This window comes from Haliaeetus leucocephalus, unplaced genomic scaffold (assembly GCF_000737465.1).
Source record: "Haliaeetus leucocephalus isolate CR32 unplaced genomic scaffold, Haliaeetus_leucocephalus-4.0 Scaffold808, whole genome shotgun sequence".
NCBI classification, from domain to species: Eukaryota; Metazoa; Chordata; class Aves; order Accipitriformes; family Accipitridae; genus Haliaeetus; species Haliaeetus leucocephalus.
This window is the reverse complement of record NW_010973244.1, coordinates 3,070,033-3,088,378: the sequence shown is the minus strand read 5'-3', so window position 1 is coordinate 3,088,378 and position 18,346 is coordinate 3,070,033. Positions and strand designations below refer to the sequence as shown.

The 18,346-nt window shown below is 41.6% G+C and overlaps 1 protein-coding gene across 1 annotated transcript; it reads left to right on the top strand.

Annotated features, from left to right (window-relative positions):
- The first annotated feature begins 210 nt into the window (after positions 1 to 210).
- Positions 211 to 18,155, top strand: LANCL2 (LanC lantibiotic synthetase component C-like 2 (bacterial)). The gene is made up of 8 exons (XM_010581811.1): positions 211 to 325; positions 3,126 to 3,333; positions 5,573 to 5,720; positions 6,337 to 6,483; positions 10,052 to 10,234; positions 12,341 to 12,517; positions 15,863 to 15,935; positions 17,719 to 18,155. The coding sequence occupies exons 1-8, from the start codon at positions 265 to 267 to the stop codon at positions 17,832 to 17,834; spliced, it is 1,113 nt and encodes a 370-aa protein (XP_010580113.1). The 5' UTR covers positions 211 to 264; the 3' UTR covers positions 17,835 to 18,155.
- The last annotated feature ends 191 nt before the right edge of the window (positions 18,156 to 18,346 follow it).

Genomic DNA, 18,346 nt, shown 5'->3' with positions numbered 1-18,346 from the left:
GTGCGTTACATGGGACACACTTAAGATGAACCACCTTGGCACTGTGGGTTGCTGTATGTAGTATTTATTCCCTAGTTATTTTTTGTTTGGTTGGTTTTTGGCTTTATGTTCCTTTTTTTTCCAAACAAGAAAGTGGAGCAGACAGTTTGCATTCTTGGATTCTTTCCTTTTCTGACTCACTCCCTTTCTCCTGCCTCCTGTTTTCAGGTCAGTGCTCAGTTCTCAAAAAGGATCCAGGCAAAAATCAAGGACCTTCTGCAACAAATGGAGGAAGGGCTGAAGACAGCAGATCCACATGACTGCTCTGCCTATACTGGCTGGACTGGTGAGAAAGCTAGAATTTGAATGAAGTGTGTTTGTAAAATGATGTAATTGGGTTTATTCACAGGAGGAGGTTCTGGTGTTCTCACAGGAGCGGCAGAAATATTCTGATACAGGCATTTGTGTGAGTTGGTTTCTTTTAACTTTGGACCCTTGGTCACTACTGTCTGGAATGACTTCCATTGACTTCAGCAGACAAAGTTACAGAGAGATAATTGGCTTTTGTATATGGACAGGTTTGTTTTGCAAAAGGAGTGGATTTTCTAAGGCTGCTCTTTTTTTCAGATTACCTCGTTTCTTTAAGGTTTTCTTAAAATGAGTTATTTTCACCTTTTTCTGTTCAACTGACTATTAGTTAGCAGTCGTCTAATGGTAACAACATCTTCTAATCATTGTGGGCGGGAGGTGTTCCGTGCCCAGGAGCTTGGAGCCTTAAAATCTGGAGTATGGATAGCTTGGCTGTGCTTGTTCTGTCTGTACAAAAATGGTAAAATGCACTTGTGAGGAGGGGGAGTATGGAGATGGGGTTGCAAGATTGTGAAGTTCATGAAGATGAACAGTCATGTGCAAGTGCTGGTTATTGCTAGGCACCATTGTTCATTTAACATTGCATCACTGATGCTATCCAAATGTGAATGAGCCCTTCTGATCCTTTAGGCAGAGCCTGCAGTTGTCAAGCCTGATGCGGCCACTGCTTTTCAAGCTGCCAAAACGCTTTTCCGTCTAGGCCTCTTAAGTGCCACTTTGCTTTTACAATGGCATATGCTATTCCTGCTCTGTTTAGCTCACGCTTCAGGCATACTTATGCTTTTAGCACAGCATGTTTGAAATGTGCCCTGAGGAGATCTGTTCTTTTATCTTTGTGTCGTGAGGGGGAGCAGCTTGGAAAAACTCTCCGTGCTCAGGCTTAATTCTGGCAATGAAAGGGTAAAATTTCTTTGCTTTCTTCTTGATGTTTTGGTACAGATGGTGCTGTGGGTGGATGGGTGGGGAAGTTTTAGACAGCTCAGACTTAAATGGTAGATGTGTTTCAAGGTCTGAAAGTGAGCGGCTGCTAAGTGAGTGCAGAAGATCTCCAGTGGTGGGCTTTCTCACATTGACATTACAAAACGGTTCCCGGGGAGCCGTGTTCTGACACTGTGACTGACAACTGAAGTTACGGTTGATAAACCAGAGCATGCTGAAAATGAGTCATAAGCTAAAAGTAACACAGCCGTCATCAGCTGAAACAAGAAGATAGATGAACAAGTAATGCAGTCTAATGAGAGTGGGGTTTTTCCATCCTGTAGAAGGATCGCCAACTACGTCTATTCCAAGTTGTAAACTTCTTTCAAGGCTCCTGTGGAAATGACTCTGAATAAAAATACTTAAATGATCTGGCTTTTAAAATTCTTAGTGCAAATACTTTCTCCCCAAACTTGCTCTTTGCAGCATTTTGCTAGCGTGCAAATCAGAAGGTAAAAGCAATACTGAAAACAACTGCCCTGCTTGTCGTGTACCAAGTCTAGACAAATTTTATTGGCAGTGCAGTCCTGAGCATTGGCTTCTACTTTGTGAAGTATCTTTAAAATCTTGGAGCATATACTGTTGGCACGTACAATCATAGGACTCATGTTAGAGTCCATCTTGTAATACAGGTACTCTTTGTATGTGCCAGACAGACCTCTTGGATGAACCATTTTAAGGGTGTTGGACAAGGGAGGATTGGATGAACTGGGCATCATGGCTACTTTTCTGATCATCCTTTGACCAAGCCCAGGTATCTACACGTTTGTTGTGACATAAAAGAGGGTTACAGAAATCCCAGTAAATAGCCTACAAGTTCCTGTGCCACTGAATTGGGCTAACCAAGCTCTGCAGCTGTCCTCTTGGACTCCTCTAGAAAAGCCTGTTCAAAGCCAGTCCGGAGAACGTCTGAGGATGTATCAGTACTCTTGTGGTGCTATTCTTGTACTCCTCAGGTGGTCTCTCTGTGGATCTAAGCGGGCCTTGTGTGTACTCAGCTTTGGTTGTGGCTCAGGAGAGTGCTCTTCCTGTTCAGAAATGAGTTTGAGATATGCAGTAAGATCTGGAGGTAAATATTTTGCTTCTGCACATGTATGCTTGCAATTGGCCAATAAACATCCACTTAGATGGATTTGTTTCACTTTCTTCAGTCTACATCGTTGCAATTTTTAAGGTTTAGTTTGGTTTTAATGGAAAACTATGAGTTTAATGGAGTGAAGCTTGATATACCTTCCAGCATTCTCTGAGGACTTGTTTGCTTTCTGGCTTTTCCAAACCAGCTTAACTCGTTAGAAGCTCATAGTCTTGTTGTGAAGTACATTTAAGGGTTATAAAGAACTTGGCAAGTTGAATCCAAAACCTCATCAAAAGATCCTTTTACAAATCAAATGGAAAATACATCACTTCTTGGATATAATAGATTAGTATTGTACAGTCAATGTACTTGGTCATACACATGCTTGTTAACCCAATTTTTTGAGTCTTCAGTAATTTCTTCACCGAGCATTGGTGCCTGTGTCATGAATTTTCTTTATTCTCTGCAAATTGTGAGTCTACCGTTGGGCTTCGGTCCGATTATTTTTTTTAACTTTTTGTCACAATCCAAATTGAAACGTAATCCAAATAGATGGCCTGATGCCTTCCCATTGCATAAGCTAGGACGCTTGACTGACATGTTTTAATTGCCCAAATACCTGTTTGTATTTGAGTTACTGGTTCAGAGGCACTGAAGAGGGGAATATGATGTACTTAGAAGGAAGAGTAAATGAAACTATCTCTTTTTCATGTGGTTGTTCCAGGTATTGCCCTCTTATATCTGCAACTGTACCGTGTCACAAAAAACCAGAGCCATTTGCAGCGGTCTCTTGATTATGTGAAGAGAATCCTTCGCAATCTGAATGGCAGAAGAGTTACTTTCCTCTGTGGTGATGCTGGGCCACTGGCAGTGGGTGCAGTGGTTTATCACAAGCTGAAAAACGACAGTGAATCTAAAGAATGTGTGGCCAAGTAAGTGATTGATGGTGCAAAAAGCCATGCCCTTAATTTGTAGAGAGCATTGGTTCAGTAACATTAGCAAGTGGAGTTTTGGAGGACAGGATTAAAAAATTGAGACACTTTCTCCCCTGATACATTTTCAGTAGAAGAATACAAAATAGGCTTTATCTTTATTAAAGCTGGATTACACTTGATTCGTGTTTAGCATGTTGTCTTGAGTCCTCTGTCGCTGTAAGGACAGGATGTCCTGGGCATATCTGTAGTGCATGCATGTTTTGATTTTGTCACATTGAGGTGACATCTAACAAAAGCCACACACTTGTCATCAGCAATATGTAGTGCTTGTGCAGTATGTGATACTTCCTGTAAAGAGTGGGTCTTAATTGTAGATTTGTTACAAAACATGTACACTGCAGGGATCTGGAAACATCCAGACAGAAACATGGTACATCGGATTGGTATGTAACAAAGATTTAATAAAACAAAGAGGATGTATTTGCTGAACCGTCAAAGGCAAGGGCTTTAATTAGGTCAGAGCATATGAAGGGTAGCCTGAAAAAAATCCAGCCCCTTTTCAAAGTAATCTAAATGTAATAAATGTCTTGAGAAATCCCATTCAGATGTATAGCTTCCTTGGAGAACTGACTGTCCCTTTTCTGGTACGGAGCTGATTGCTGTCCTGGTGTGGGCTGGAAGCAGTGGAGCCTTGTGGGGTTTGCATTCAGCACCAGCAATCCACCTGCTCGTGGTCCAGCAGGATGCCTTAGGCTGCCAGAATTTGCAGACTAGCCTTGCGCCCTCATCTCCATTCTGATTTATATTTGGAAATACAATTGGTCTCTTTCTAATCCAGAATTCTAGAGTGATTAATTGCTGCTGCTGCTGTTCGTGAGTGAATATTTCAGTTTTAAAATGGGTGGTAGGTTTGGGGGTTTTTTTCTTTTAGAACTGACAGTAAACTTGGGCATGGCATTCTGGATGCAGCTAGGAAAGCAGTGTTGCTATAAGGCATGAAGCATGAGTATAGCAAAATGAGATTAGCAATAAATCTTTTAGTCTCACCTCCCCTTGGAAAGTCATTTCTAGGAGGAGGACTGAAAAGGAGGTTAGTTTGAGTATTTGTTTCTTTTCTTCCTTTTTTTTTTTTTTACAAATATATTCATGACACCAGCTGAGTGGTGCATTATAGATGTCAAAATGTAATCTATGATTGCACTTTTAACTTTTTACCTTGTAGCTGTCCAGTTGTATGATTTGAATAATAAAACTTAACAGTGGACAGTTTAAAAAAAATAATTTAATTCTAAGTCCAAAGCATAGTTCCAAGAAGGGAATGATAATATAAAACTTTTTTTTGTGAGTGGCTTTTCCCTGGTATTAAGCAGTGACAGGATAAACAAGCCATTGGGGTCAGTGTTTTTGCTCCAGCATGACGTTAATGCTAACATTTCTGCCGAGTAGTAGCAGCTGGGGGGATCTGGGAATTGAATTTGGTCTTAATCCAGATTGTCTTGCTCCCTCCCCCAATTTAAAATGTGATCATCTCCATGGTTTCATCTGATTGCCAATTTAATCACAAAAGATAGGAAGAGACAGGGAGGGAGTGGGCAGGAAAACAGACCTCTGTTCCACCTCAATTCTAATGCAGACTGGTAGAGTAATAGCAGGGAGTTTCTTTGGAGCAAATGGGAGTTGCAGTGGCCAGCCCAAGCTGTTTTTTCCAGTGCTAAAGGCAAGCAAAACACTTGTGCGTAATAGCAGTGCCCTTTTCAAAATTGAGCTGCTAAACATTTGAGACAACATGTTGTCTAGGGAGGGGGAGTGCTGAATGGTGGTATTGGGTGTTTTGGGGTTTGTTTTTTTCTTCTTACACATCTACAATTAAGGGTCCTCAAATAGGTGAGATTCCCGGAGGCTCCAGGAGGTTTCCCTGTTTGTTGGAATAGCTCTCCAGCCTCCTCCAACCCCCACCCTGCACCCATACATTTGTTTCTGTCTGCACAAAAACCTGATAGTTGCACTAATACTCACCTGTCCCTGGCTCTGAGTTGCCTGTCAGTTAGGGATGGCAGGCACGCAGAGCTGCTGTGCGTAAACTTGGCAGCCAGCTGAACTGGGGATGACTGAAGGGAAGTAGCGGGGCTTTGGCACTCATTCTGCTTCTGGTTTGATTGATGGCTTGTACAATACATAGTCTAGTATGGTCTCTAGAGAAGATGCTTTCTCTCCCTACCTTCTTTGTCTGATGCAGGTTGTTGCAGCTCCAAAGGACAGTCATAAGCACAGATGCTGAACTTCCAGATGAGCTGCTTTATGGCAGAGCAGGTTACCTATATGCCTTGCTGTACCTGAATACTGAAATTGGTCCGGACACTGTCTCACAGTCAGTTATCAAAGAGGTAAGATACTCTTCTCTCTCCAGTGCCACAGCATCAGTGAGGTTGAACTGGAGTCACTTGTTCACAAAATTCAAGGGAGAGGGTTGCTGGAGAGGAGAGGGACCTAGAACTGGGAACTCAGTCTCATCTGTCCCTCCAATCTCTTCTCCCTTTCCCTGCTGCCCAGCTGGGACTGACACAGGCCAGTGTGGGTGGGTCCATGGCCAGCCATGGAAATGCATCTAAGAAGTAACTAGTTTTGGAGAATTTGAGGATGAGAAATTGTTACACAAAACCTTAAGACAGAAGTGTGGGACTATTTAAGTGGAAAGGAGAATTCAGTGTGGAGAAGATGCACGTCTGTTCTGCAGATACTGGAACCAGAGAAGGCAAGCCTGGAAAAAAGTGATTAGAAATATTTACATATTAAATTTCCACTCTTAGAAATATAAGTGATTCCATCATTTAGGAAAAATTCCATTTGTACCTCAACAGTCAAGTCCAAATGAATTGAATATTGTTATTCTATCACTGTTTATTGTGGCTTATTCTTTACTGTGGTTTTAGTCATGACAAAGCAAAACCCTCTGAATCAAAGCAAGCAAGACAGATGGAAGAGGCATGTTCTCTTTCTTAGGTAATAGATGCTATTATTGAATCGGGGAAAAACTTCTCGAAGGAGGAGCGGAAAACAGACCGTTGTCCTCTGTTGTACCAGTGGCACAGGAAGCAATACGTTGGAGCAGCCCATGGAGTGGCTGGGATCTATTACATGCTCATGCAGGTAAGAGTGAGTGTCTTCTGTGGGCTGGGGTGAAACACCAGTGATTTCTTGTTTTGTATCAGAGGATCTTATCTTCAGCTTTCATGCACGTGCAGTGTTGTGCTGAGTCAGGGTCTCAGAATTTGGAGTTAAGATCTGCAGCACAGAACTGTGCAGAGGTGCTAGCTCAGGCCCTGGTAGCAGAAGAAAACTGTGACTTGGGTATCCTCGCATTAGAGTGAATTAACCCTTGAGTTGTGGTTCAGAGCACCAGCGTTCCCGGAGCTGAAGTTTCCTATCCTCAAGAGATAGTGAGGTGCCTTCCCTCATCTTCATACTTTTTCTGGTGCCTGCAGTTAGACCAGCTAAATATGCACTTACCATCCATCACTCGTCACAAAAAAAATGAGGAGTGCACCACTGGTGCCTCCTGTCCTCCATTCCCTTCCTCTCTTCTCTGGTGACTTTCCCCCCCACACACACTGCCTTGAAGCTTTTGGAAGACTACCCTTAATCACACATTAGTCTTCAGTATGCTTTTATTCTTTATATGTTCTTCCTCTTCCTTATGCCTCTATCTCTCCCCCCAAAATCTGATGTTTCTTAGTGCATTTATGACCCCTGCTCTCCTCTTTCTGTTGTCCTGAGATTCCTCTCTTCTGTATACCTCCTGTTTCCCACACTTAAATCCATTCCCCCTGTCCTGAGATTCTCCAATAGGATTATGATGTTTTTCAAAACACACCTGTATATCTTTTTTCTGTTGTACAATCTGGAAAAAGAGCCTTAAGATGCATTATAGAAGATGGCCATAGAGCTGCACAATTTGTATTGTACCTGTTTCTGGTTTTTAAAGGTGCTGCCAGTCTGTGCATCTTTGTAAATGTTAATTTTCTTACCAGCTCATGCAGAATGACTTTCCTTAAGACAACTGGAAGGATTGTATGTCCTCACAGCCCAAAGCTGCATACAAATGTTCACTGCAGAAGTGACTGAGCTGGTATTTGGTGTTGCCACTGCTCAGCTGTTCCTCATCTGCAAAAGGTGCTGTGACTTCTCCTCATCTGTTTCAGATTAGCTCACACCACTCCCACCAGTAGCTCAGGCTAAAGTGGCTGACTTTGTTGTGGAAGTGGCTACTGCTCTGCTATCTGGGGGCATGTCTTAACCTCACTACAGCCATTTTCTGCAGTGACCATCTCACTGGGGCCTCAGGCTGGTCTGATTTACTGTGCCCTTATCTTCACTTCCTACTTTCTTCAACAAGGTGGTCTGCCCCCTTCTGGCTCCCTCATTTTCCTGGCTTCCATTTTCCTTCTCTGGCTCTGTTAGATTTTCTGAGAAGCCTCTTTAAAGGCTCCATCCTTCATTTACTATTCAAGGCTGATAGCAGAAATAATTGCACAGTGCTTTTTGGTTTAAGCAGAAGCTACTCTGTCTACATGTTAAAATTGTAACTCTTTTCCTTTACATATAATTGCTGCTTTTAAGAATTACCACAAAGCCATTGTTTATGCAGCATTAGATTACTGTCTTTTCACTGTACATTAAATATTATGAGTCATGCAGAGTTGAGTCATTCACTGCAGAATAAGATGGCATATCAGAGTCCGTCCTTTCCCCACCCCTCCCACCCCAAATGAGGAGATTTTTTCTGTATTTTCAGCAAAGAATTCAGGAGATGGTTTGTTGAGTCATTGTTTGATGACAGAAAAAGGATATCCAACATAGCACCTGAGATGTGAAGGTCACTGATCATAATTTCTGTACAACACCTTTATAAGGAGACATGTACTGCTGGATTTATTTACAGAAGACTAGTAGAAGAATAAGAGCTCAGCAGTGTTAAATAACTCATCCAGGAGGTAGAGGGGAAATTCTGAAGTGCTGGCTAGGAAATTTCTAATCCTAGCCCCTTTCATTAACCTTGAAGCAAAAATGTCTGTTTGTGTATCATTGCTCTTGGCCAGAGAGTCAGGACACATACCCATAGGTTACCTTTTTGCTGTTGGAAGTAGGTGCTGGGAACCTCGGCAGGTTGGGCAAAGAACTCACTTGTACTCAGATCTTCTCAGCAGCACAAGGCGAGAATGAGGTTTGTAAAGAGCTCTGCTCTTCTTGGATTTACCTCCCAAGGACAGATGTGCTGGGTTGGGTTTGCCTTGCACAGCTCAAGACTGAAGGCATTTATTGCTGGTGCCCATCTGCTTTGCCTTCTGCTGCAGGGGTGCAGCGTGAAATCAGAGCCACGAAACAGAGCTTCCCCCAGAGCCTCCCTACCCCACAGGTCAGCATCTGACTGAGGGCTGATCAGCTCTGGGGTGTTCTTCATAATAAGCTGATCTGTATTCAGGTGTACTTCTGATTAGCAGCAGGAAGGTTTCTCTTCCACTCAGAAAAGTGCACAGGTGGAGTTTGCTTGAGGGACCTTGTAGGTAGAAATCTGGCAAACCTTTCCTGGCTGAGGTGAAATACAGGCTTCTGGTTTTTTCAGCTTACTGAAAATACAGCTATTGAAAGTCTTCATTTGGCTGTAAGACTCTCAGCTGTAGCAGTGTGCTCACCTCTTGAATGTGAATGTGCTGGAGCTGGTGGGAAACAGTGAAATTGTATGACATCGAGTCAGCAACAAAGACAAGTTACTTAAAAAAATAAGCTCAGTTATTAGGCTCCTGTAGGCTCCAATTTCTGCAGTTGTTCCCACAGCTTGCAGGAATTGCAGAAATCATGTAGGCTGTATAAAAATAGAGAGCTCTGTTATGAAAATACTGTAAAATGGGCTGGTAGAGGAGGGAATGCCAACAAAGAACAACTATAGACCCAACAGATACTTGGCTTCTAAACCTTTACTTACAAGGAGCATGCAGGTTGATGGATATATTCTCCTTTTGGCAAGTATGTAAACTAAAATAGAAGAAATGAGAAAGAAAATTCAGAAGAGCAATCTAAGGATGAGTTTGTAGTACAAAGATGTTTAGCTACCTGGGGAAGTAGCTGTTGCTTCTGAAATTGGAAATGCAGACTTATAGCCCATAGCTTCAGGGAGTTTTGTTTATGATGGAAAACTTTAACCTTCATAAACCTTTGCCAGGTATGCCACTACATACACTTTTCTTCATTTATTGGGAAATAGGACAGGTTTATCTGCGTTACTTATTTTTAAAACAAAATGTGTAACCCATTGTGTTTTAAGTGTGTATTATGAGCGATGAAGCTATAAAACCATCTTTCTCCTGTAAGTGTTCTCTCTGTTTTATGTCTGGGATTCAATTCAATTCAAGAGGCCTGGGAGTCTTGAAATCCATATTATGTTCTCAGTTCTTCCATAGTCTTTCTGTGTCACCTCCAGTAAGACAGGTAACAACTTGGTGCCCCACTTTCTTTGTCTCTACAGTAGCTGTAAAAATGCTCTTCACAAGGGTGTTGTATGCAGACATTAATTAAATCTGTATGAAGTGATTCAAAGTATTTGGATCAAGGGCACCTATGTGAGATAATTGAAAATAGATCATAGAATTAAGTGTTGATACACAATTTGTTACTACTTCTGTTTATGGTTTTGGTGGTGTTTTTTTAATATTTTCTTTAGCCAATTGCAAATGTGGACCAGGAGACCCTAGCAGAGCTGGTGAAGCCAAGCATTGACTATGTGCGTCATAAAAAGTTCAGATCTGGGAATTACCCATCATCACTGAGCAATGAGACTGACAGACTGGTTCACTGGTGCCATGGTGCCCCCGGAGTCATCCACATGCTCATGCAAGCTTATAAGGTGAATCATTCTGTGTTCATAATAGACCTATATTTTTAGAGAGACCTGTATGCAGCCCTGTTAGATTGTAAGGTTTGCATTTTACATCTTTCTAGATCTAGACTTTCAAACCAGAACCCTAGGCTAGGCACCTAAGAATCTCAAAATACTTACATAGGTATGTTTGTAAAGAGGAAATAAGTGGGTAAAATTGCTTCTCTGGGTGCTAGCAGTTACTAGACTTCAGGGTTTCTTGGAAAAGGGCCACATATTTAAACAATTCAATATTGGAGTCCTGGGTGTGAGAACACTGACCTAAATTCTTTGAATCTTCATCCCAAGAGTTTTAAGAATTATGTTGGTTTTCAAAAGCGTAGGTTCATGTGTCTTGCCAAAGAATGTCTTCCATAAATTACTTCATTATTAAGATATAGCTCTTGAGAACTTAACATCAGAGCAAAGATCCCAGGCCCCTTCTAGGGCATAAATACAACCGCTCAGCTACCACAATCCTACTGTTTGCTCTTTTCCATCCTTAACAAGGTTTGCTATCTCTGGTGTTGTGCACTTCTGATTTGCATGACATTTGAAAGTATGCCATTTAATTACATTTATGCAAACTGATTCTTGCTTTTGACAGCCCTTCTTGGCAGATTCCCTGGTTGGCCTCTGGGTGGGCTGATGAAAAGCAGGCTTGGTTTATGGAATAATTACTCATGCTGCTACCTGAAATGTGAACTGTAAATCTCTTTCAGCATTGCTGAATGTAGCAGCAGTCACACTTGCTTTTTCTTTGGACTGTGGTAGGAGGTTGACTTAACACTGCAGACTTCTTTCCCCCCACCCCCCCTCCTTCTTTGTCAATGCAATGCTTTCCCCAGCACAAAATGTTTTGCAGGAGATAAGAGAGTAGGACCGAGTTCTGTTTAGCAGTCTCCTTTCTGGCCTCTTTTACGTTTAAGGTGATGGGGCACATGATGCATATTTTTTTTTTTTAGTCTTTGTATTCTGCTTTTTGAAGAAGTGGTAAGAAAAATTGGAGTATGTTTTTCTGGCTATGCTTTCATACCAAGCACAGGGACTTGCAATAATAGACAGCAGTATTTGTCCTGAAAATCAAATGCTGTTGCCAGGCCTTAATTCAAAATGTTACAGCTAAGTAGCTGACAAACCCTGTTCAGAGAGAAGGACTTTCTTTATAAAGCTTGTGTATTTAAGAATCTTGCATATTAATTGATTCTATTACCTTATTAAATAGCCTGGCAGGGGATTTCATCTCTAAAGGACTAAGTCTACAGTAGAGCATCAGTTACTTTATTTTTTTTTTTTCTTTGTCTTGTTGATCTGTAGAGTGACTTAGGCAAAGGGGAGCAAGAAGGTAGCCTTACAAAGGTGGAAGTCTGGTGGTGTTCAGCTAAATTACTTGGGTTTGTTTTCTGCTCTCTTGATGGGCTCTCTGTATCCAAAATGCACTTCAGTTGCAATAAACGTTGCAAAATTGGTCCTTTGCCAAAACTGTCTAGTGCTTCTGAGTATTTCCAGTACAAATACTAATCAAGATATTGGAGCGTTCCTACTTGTACTTGTGACAGAGAAAAGAGCCCTGTGCTATGCAAAGAGATATTCTTGTGCATTTTTGACATGGAATTGAAGGCAGATGCTGAGTAACCAAGAAGAATTACTCAGGGAGACCAGGAGTTAGCACTTTAGGACCAGATTTGATGGCCAGTATTCCATGTTACATTTCTTGGACACAAGAATTACATTTCCGTATTTCAAATCAAATGATGTTGTGGTTTGGGAATGGAGGGGAGAAGCAAAAAAGGATCACGCACCCTTCAAATAGATTATAGGTTGTAGAACCCAGGGCCTTGAACTTGAGTTTTTCCTTTGGGGTCCTGATTTCAGAAACAAAAATTTAAGTTCTTTCTTTTTTGATGCAGCGAAAGGAGAAACAACTTAGTAAGAAAAGAAAAGCAAGTTTATGATGAATAGATTATTAAAATTCAAAATAAGTTGTATATGGAAAAAACCCACACCAAGCGAAACATCTCTCAGGTCCAGCTTCCTTTTGTTTTCATTAGGACTTCAATTTATGTGTGTTTATTCTCTGTTTTTATTCCACAGACTTTTAAAGAGGATAAATACTTGAAAGATGCTATGGATTGTAGCGATGTCATCTGGCAGAGAGGTTTATTGAGAAAAGGATATGGGATCTGTCATGGTACTGCTGGCAATGGCTACTCCTTCTTGTCTCTCTATAACCTAACTCAGGACAAAAAGTACCTCTACCGAGCTTGCAAGGTGAGCTTTACAGCATTCCAGCAAAATTGCTGTTCTTTTTCATGTCATAACGCCCATGCAAGAGTAGACTGTGATCGAAGTAGGCTGTTGTGTGCTAGAGCTGGAGCTAGCTGGCTGTGTGTCTGGGTGGGACAAGAGGGTCCTGTCACTTGCTCCCCTTTACTGACGCTTTGACTGTACAACTTCAACCTTGTACATGGGGCACGCACCATCTTAATACGCAGAGTGAGACACAAATGTTCTGTAAGGGTGGAGGAACTAAACACGTGTTCAGAAGGAAATAGAGTCTGAAATCAGCCTGCCTGAACAATAACAGACTAATGTAATATGGTGCTAATTATTCCATTGAGACATCCACTGTCGTCCTCAGCTCCTCAAGCGATACTGTTTGTAGTCTTTTGTAATTATTTGTTTTCTGACTAGTGTCTGTTTGGGGCTTTTAGAGCTCTGAATTGCAGTTAAATTACTCGCTTCGATTTTTTTCATTAATACACATTGCAGAGAAAGACACTCAGAATTTTTCCACTGGAATTGTCCAGGTTCTGCTATCAGCTCTGACTATGCTAGCAGTTACCAAAGGAGAAGGCTTTATCTGCCTCTGTTTCCTAATTTCATAAGACTTTTGGTTTGATTTGGTTTGGTTGGTTGGGGTTTTTTTCAGCTTAATTCACTGAGACTAGGTTTCATATTGCATACATAGTTATTTAGCTGAGGCCTTTTTAAAAGTATTGCAATGGGAAATTTGATGAGTTGCTTCTTGGGTGCTTTTAGATGAGCACTGGCCATATGTAAAGCTATTGTATTCATCTCCACTGTCAGCCTGTCCTCCGTCAGCAGAGCTTTAAAAAGTTGCTGCTTGTCTCACATTTACCAAAGCATCATGTCATGAGGACACCTGTAGGCATATCTGCATCCTAGAGAATGTAATAAACCCCGAGCACTCCCACAGCAAATGCGTGTCTTAGTCACACGTGGACTCACCCACTGCTGACGTGTGAGCCACAGCACCAAGCAGGCACTGCTGTCGGCACAGCTATTGGGCTCTCCCTGTCATCCTTTATTCTAGTACAACCTCTGTGGCTCTGTGCAGTATTGGCAAGTCCTGTTAGCGCTGCATTTCTGGCTTACGAGGGCCTTGACATTCTTCCATACCAAGCTAGGGAAAAGCAAGCATATCTATCTCAAAGCCAAAAAAGGAAGATACTTGATTACATACCTGAAATCCATTTGAGAAGGACGGTGTTTGCTGGAGAAAGACTGTTTGCTGGAGGTGCCCACCTGTAGTCAGGTCTGGCAGCGTATTTGCAGCCATTCTGCATTTTAGCATCTCCAGCATTCAGTCAGGCCCTTTGGGCTCTTGTAGGGGAAATCTTGAAACAGGCAGAGGAATTTGCTTGTCTGGCATTCTTGAAATCTTTTCTTTTTGAGCCAGAGCATGCAGGGAAGCAAGCGTGCAGTTATGTTGGTACCTAAAGGCATGTAACTGAGAGAACTTAGATGGCTCCCTTCCCAGGGGTGTTTGCTCACACCAAAAACTTGAGGCCCAGGGGAAGGAGTCTGGCCAGGAATCCCTGGTTACCTCTCAGGAGCCATGAAACTGTTTCACAAATTAACCAGAAGAGCTTGAAAGGCCATGGCTCCTGCTTTGTGCTTCTCATTTTTGGCTTCGCAGCTTTTCTCCAGCATTATCAGACAGGCTCCCAGAAGGCTGAGCGGCTCCTAGGTGGCCTGCCTGTGAGAGGAGAGAGGGGCTGCGGCATCCTGGGCTCCAGGCAACAGAGAGCATCCGAGCCCTGTGCTGCTCAGCGTTGTGATTAAACCACTGCTGATAGCAAGCATGCCCAGTCTATGTGGCAAGTAATGGCAGATTTCTTCCTGCTAGAAGATATTTCTTTTTTTTTTCCCCCTTGGTTTAACAAAGATATTAGTGTGGCTTACTGGATCTGTGAGTTGTGCTGAAGCTATGAACTTCTAAACGATGGTTGTGTTTCAGTAGCCTGGGGTGCATTTTTTTAATTTCTGTTGCAGTTCCCAGGCTGGCAGTAATAATAAAGGCCAGTGTGCAGTAAGATGTGGATGTTGCAAGAATTGATTGTAGTTTAGAAACATGCCATAAACATGTTCAGTCCTCACATATAAGACAAGATTACATGGAGGATTAAACCTTGGTTTGAAGACTTGTATCTTTGGGGGGCCCAAAAATGTTTCATCAGTTCTCAGTAACAGTGTAGACCACAGTGTTTGTGTTTGTGGTTTTTTTGCTGGGTTTCCTCAAGACATTCACATACATGCACACACCCCTACCAAGAGAAGAAAAATCCATCCCTCAGTAAACTTTTAAACAGAACAGAATGGGGGGAAGAAGGGAGGAGATGCCAGTTTATCCTCCTGTTGAACAGACCGATGGCTCTGGGGGCATGCTCACACTCCATATAGCTCCAACTCTAGAGCCAGGGCACCCTCTAGTTAGTAGGATGATCTGTTTGCTAGCAGGTTGCCCAAATTGCAGGGAGAGCGGGGAAAGACCTCTCGGTTCTTTAATTTGCAGGAATCCTCACACTGTATTTTGAGTAAGCAGTGGTTTTCTTCCAAGCACAGAAGTACCAGGGGAACTTGTGGCCCGCTGTGTGCTCTATGGAGCCATAAAGAAGAGATAGATGGTTGCTATTAAATTGATCCAGATTCATAAGTCATGTATGTCTAATGTAGCTACTGCAGCAGTGTTGATCAAACACAAGACAGTGTCAACTCTTCTTAATGGTATTCCGTCTTCTGCAGCAAAACATGGATGATCATAATAGTCTAACTGATTTAGAATGATTTTTTCATAAGGCTTGGGGACAGCAAATAAATAAAACTAAGTAATGGCAGCTGGAGATTTAATACTCTAAATTGGTGCACAGAAGTGAAAGAAAACCAAAATGCAGTTAACGACCCTGAGTCCTGAGCTGGTGGATAAATTAAACACCAAGACAGATAAGAAACTGATACAGTATTGGAAAAATTTTGCCCTTGAAACTGAATATATCTGTTCTCACAGCATTTTTTCATTGACATGTAGCAAGGTTGATAAACAGAAAACAGAAGTTAAGTACAGCCCACCTAATTACACCATTACAAAACTGAGACTCGTGCTGTGGAAATACATATCCTAAAACCTAATTGCAGCCTTGTCATAGTTGAAGTGGGATAAATTGATCTTGGACAGTGATTTCTGTGTTGTGTTTCTGCTTACACAATTTTACATTTAATACCTATTAAAGATCTGCAGATACTCAAGCTTGCATTTATCTTAAATAAAAAATGTTAAAAAAAACCAAAACTTTTTTGTTTTGTTTTCCCCAGTTTGCTGAATGGTGTTTGGACTATGGCGCACATGGATGTCGTATTCCTGACCGACCTTATTCTCTCTTTGAAGGTAAAGTGGTGGTGTTGTAAATGGTATTGTATTATACAGGAAGCAAGGGCAACCTTGGAGTTTTGGCACACGCTTAGGAGTTGGGAAATCTTTGGTGGGTTCCTCTACTATTAAACATAGACCCAGACACTACCACCACTTCTGCCTACAAGAAGGTGTGTGGGAGGGAGAAAGAAAAGAAAGTCATTCACTATCATAACTCTCACTTTTGGTTGCATTTTAGTAGTTTCCAATGTAAAGCCAGTGCCACTGTTATTCTTGGAAAAAAATCTGTTGTGCCGATGGCTCTTGGCTTAAAGCAAACAGAAGTCCAGGCAACAGTTTTGTTGTGGGTGTTGTTGCAGAGGGACTGGGCAAAGGAGCAGCTGTGGGTAGGGGATCTCTAGTAGAAGCTGCTGGTTTGTCAGAACTAGACCTTCTCTGCTGCAATACTAAAGCAAGGAAAACTAGTTTTAATACGAACCAAAATCACTTGAACAGAAAAGAAATGCGGAGTTCTTAGGGGCTTTCCTGTAAGTTCAAAGATGTTCCTAAATACTTTCCTAGAGCTTTGTAATTTTTTATTTGTAGTTTATTTTCTATTCCCTATCTCGTCCTTACGTTTTAGAAAGACAGTAGCAAGGAATCAAAGACCCAAGCAGGATTTAAAGTAGCACTGCTACTTCACGAACAGTGAGCCTAGTATGCCACCTATCACAAATATGTGAAATTACAGCAGACCGAATAGTAGTATTTTACAAATAAACCAATCCAAGGTGTGAACACAAGAGAGCAGTAGTTATATGCATCCCTTCTAAATACAGAGTTATTGTCTTCATGTTTAAGGAAGAAAAGTACAAGTATTCTTATTCCTGAGAGCTCCCTTGCATGCACTTGTAGAGGGGAAAAAGCAAGCATACAATCTATTGTATAAGAGCTTTGAAATTTGTTGAGAAGTTGAGGTAGTGCCAACAATAGGATGATTTGTGCTTTAATGCTGACATATAGCTTTTATTTTAGTTTTTTAATGTTGGTGAGGTTTTTTTTTAGAAAAATCTAGAAATCTCAATTTTGAGACAAAAAAAAGTCTTAATTTGGGGGTAGCCAAATTTTCGTAGCCAAAATTGTGTATGAAGTTGTCCAATTCTGCATGTATGTGCATACTTTCAGTGGAAGTTGTATGTGCATCTTAGGGGTTGTCCTAATTGTTTCATTTGCCTCAGATGCTGTATTTCAGGAAGGTTCCTTTGTTTGTATGTGCTTAGCTGTTGATAAAATAGGATTTTACCTCAATCATAAAACTGAGCTTGTATTTGTATGCTCTCCTACTGTAGGGCACCTCTGTTGTCTGTCACACTAAGAGTTTTATTAGGTGATGCTGGTGTTAGTGCTTCAGGCTCTGGATGATCTCTTTATGAATAGTGAACAAATGAATCTGTACATCACAAGTATAATAAAGTTTTGCCTTTGTTTTTTAACCAATGAAATGATGAGCAAGAGTTGCTCAAATTATGAGGGACAGTCCAAATTGGGATTTACTTTTTCTTAATTGAAGTAGCATTGAGGTTGTGCAGCTGAAAAGATGGTAGCAGAGAGATCTTGGTTCTTGCCTTTGATCTTTTCAAGTGATACTTGGTTTCCTGGGCAAAGTACAGATGAACTTGCCTTACTATAGGCCCTAAGTTCCCCTGTTCAAAAAAAGACCTAGTGAGGCGGTGTTCGAACAGGTGCTGTTGCCTTTGCTGTCAGCTGTGCTATTTTAATGTCAAAGATGCACAAAGATCTATTTCTCGTTATTTTTTAGGCATGGCTGGAGCTATTCACTTCCTCTCAGATATTTCAGTACCAGAGACTTCCCAGTTTCCAGCGTTTGAACTTGGACCTCAAAGGAGGGAAAACAAAGTGGAACAGGACAGCTAAAAGATCATTTTGAAGGGAAACTGATGCCAAAAGAGATGAGACTGTTTAGTGCCTCTGATACTGAACCAACTCGACCCTGAACCGACAGATGGATGAACCCATTTTCTCACACCCCGCCCACCCCAAAGGATCATGAAGTCATTAGAGCATGAACGGGAGAAGCCACGTTTAAGTTCTGTTAAAGTGACACCTTCAGACGTAGGACAAGAGAAGTCAAGTTTTGAACTTTCTCTCTTCTGTTGTATTTGTCTTTTTCAGGTCTTTGACATGCTCTGCATGTTTATTGGTGTTGTGTGTTGATTCAAGTCTTTTGTTGTTAGCAAAAAGCTGGTCTTTGTGTGAATCTCTGTCCTGTACCTTTGTGCATGACTCACAACAGCAGTGTTGCTTTCTGCAGCGTGGTTACCCAGAGAGTTCCACCTTATGCCAGAGAGTTAGCTGCAGGACAGTGCCCAGCTTCACTGGTGAGCTGGTAACTTTAAAAAGAGATGAAAAACGTTTTTATGTTTGTA

What these genes read in the sequence shown, in the direction of transcription:
- LANCL2 (XM_010581811.1), top strand. Translation starts at nt 265, where the DNA reads ATGGAGGAAGGGCTGAAGACAGCAGATCCACATGACTGCTCTGCCTAT. An exon ending in TGCCTATACTGGCTGGACTG is followed by an intron (nt 326 to 3,125) that starts GTGAGAAAGCTA and finishes TGGTTGTTCCAG; the next exon opens with GTATTGCCCTCTTATATCTG. An exon ending in ACCTTATTCTCTCTTTGAAG is followed by an intron (nt 15,936 to 17,718) that starts GTAAAGTGGTGG and finishes GTTATTTTTTAG; the next exon opens with GCATGGCTGGAGCTATTCAC.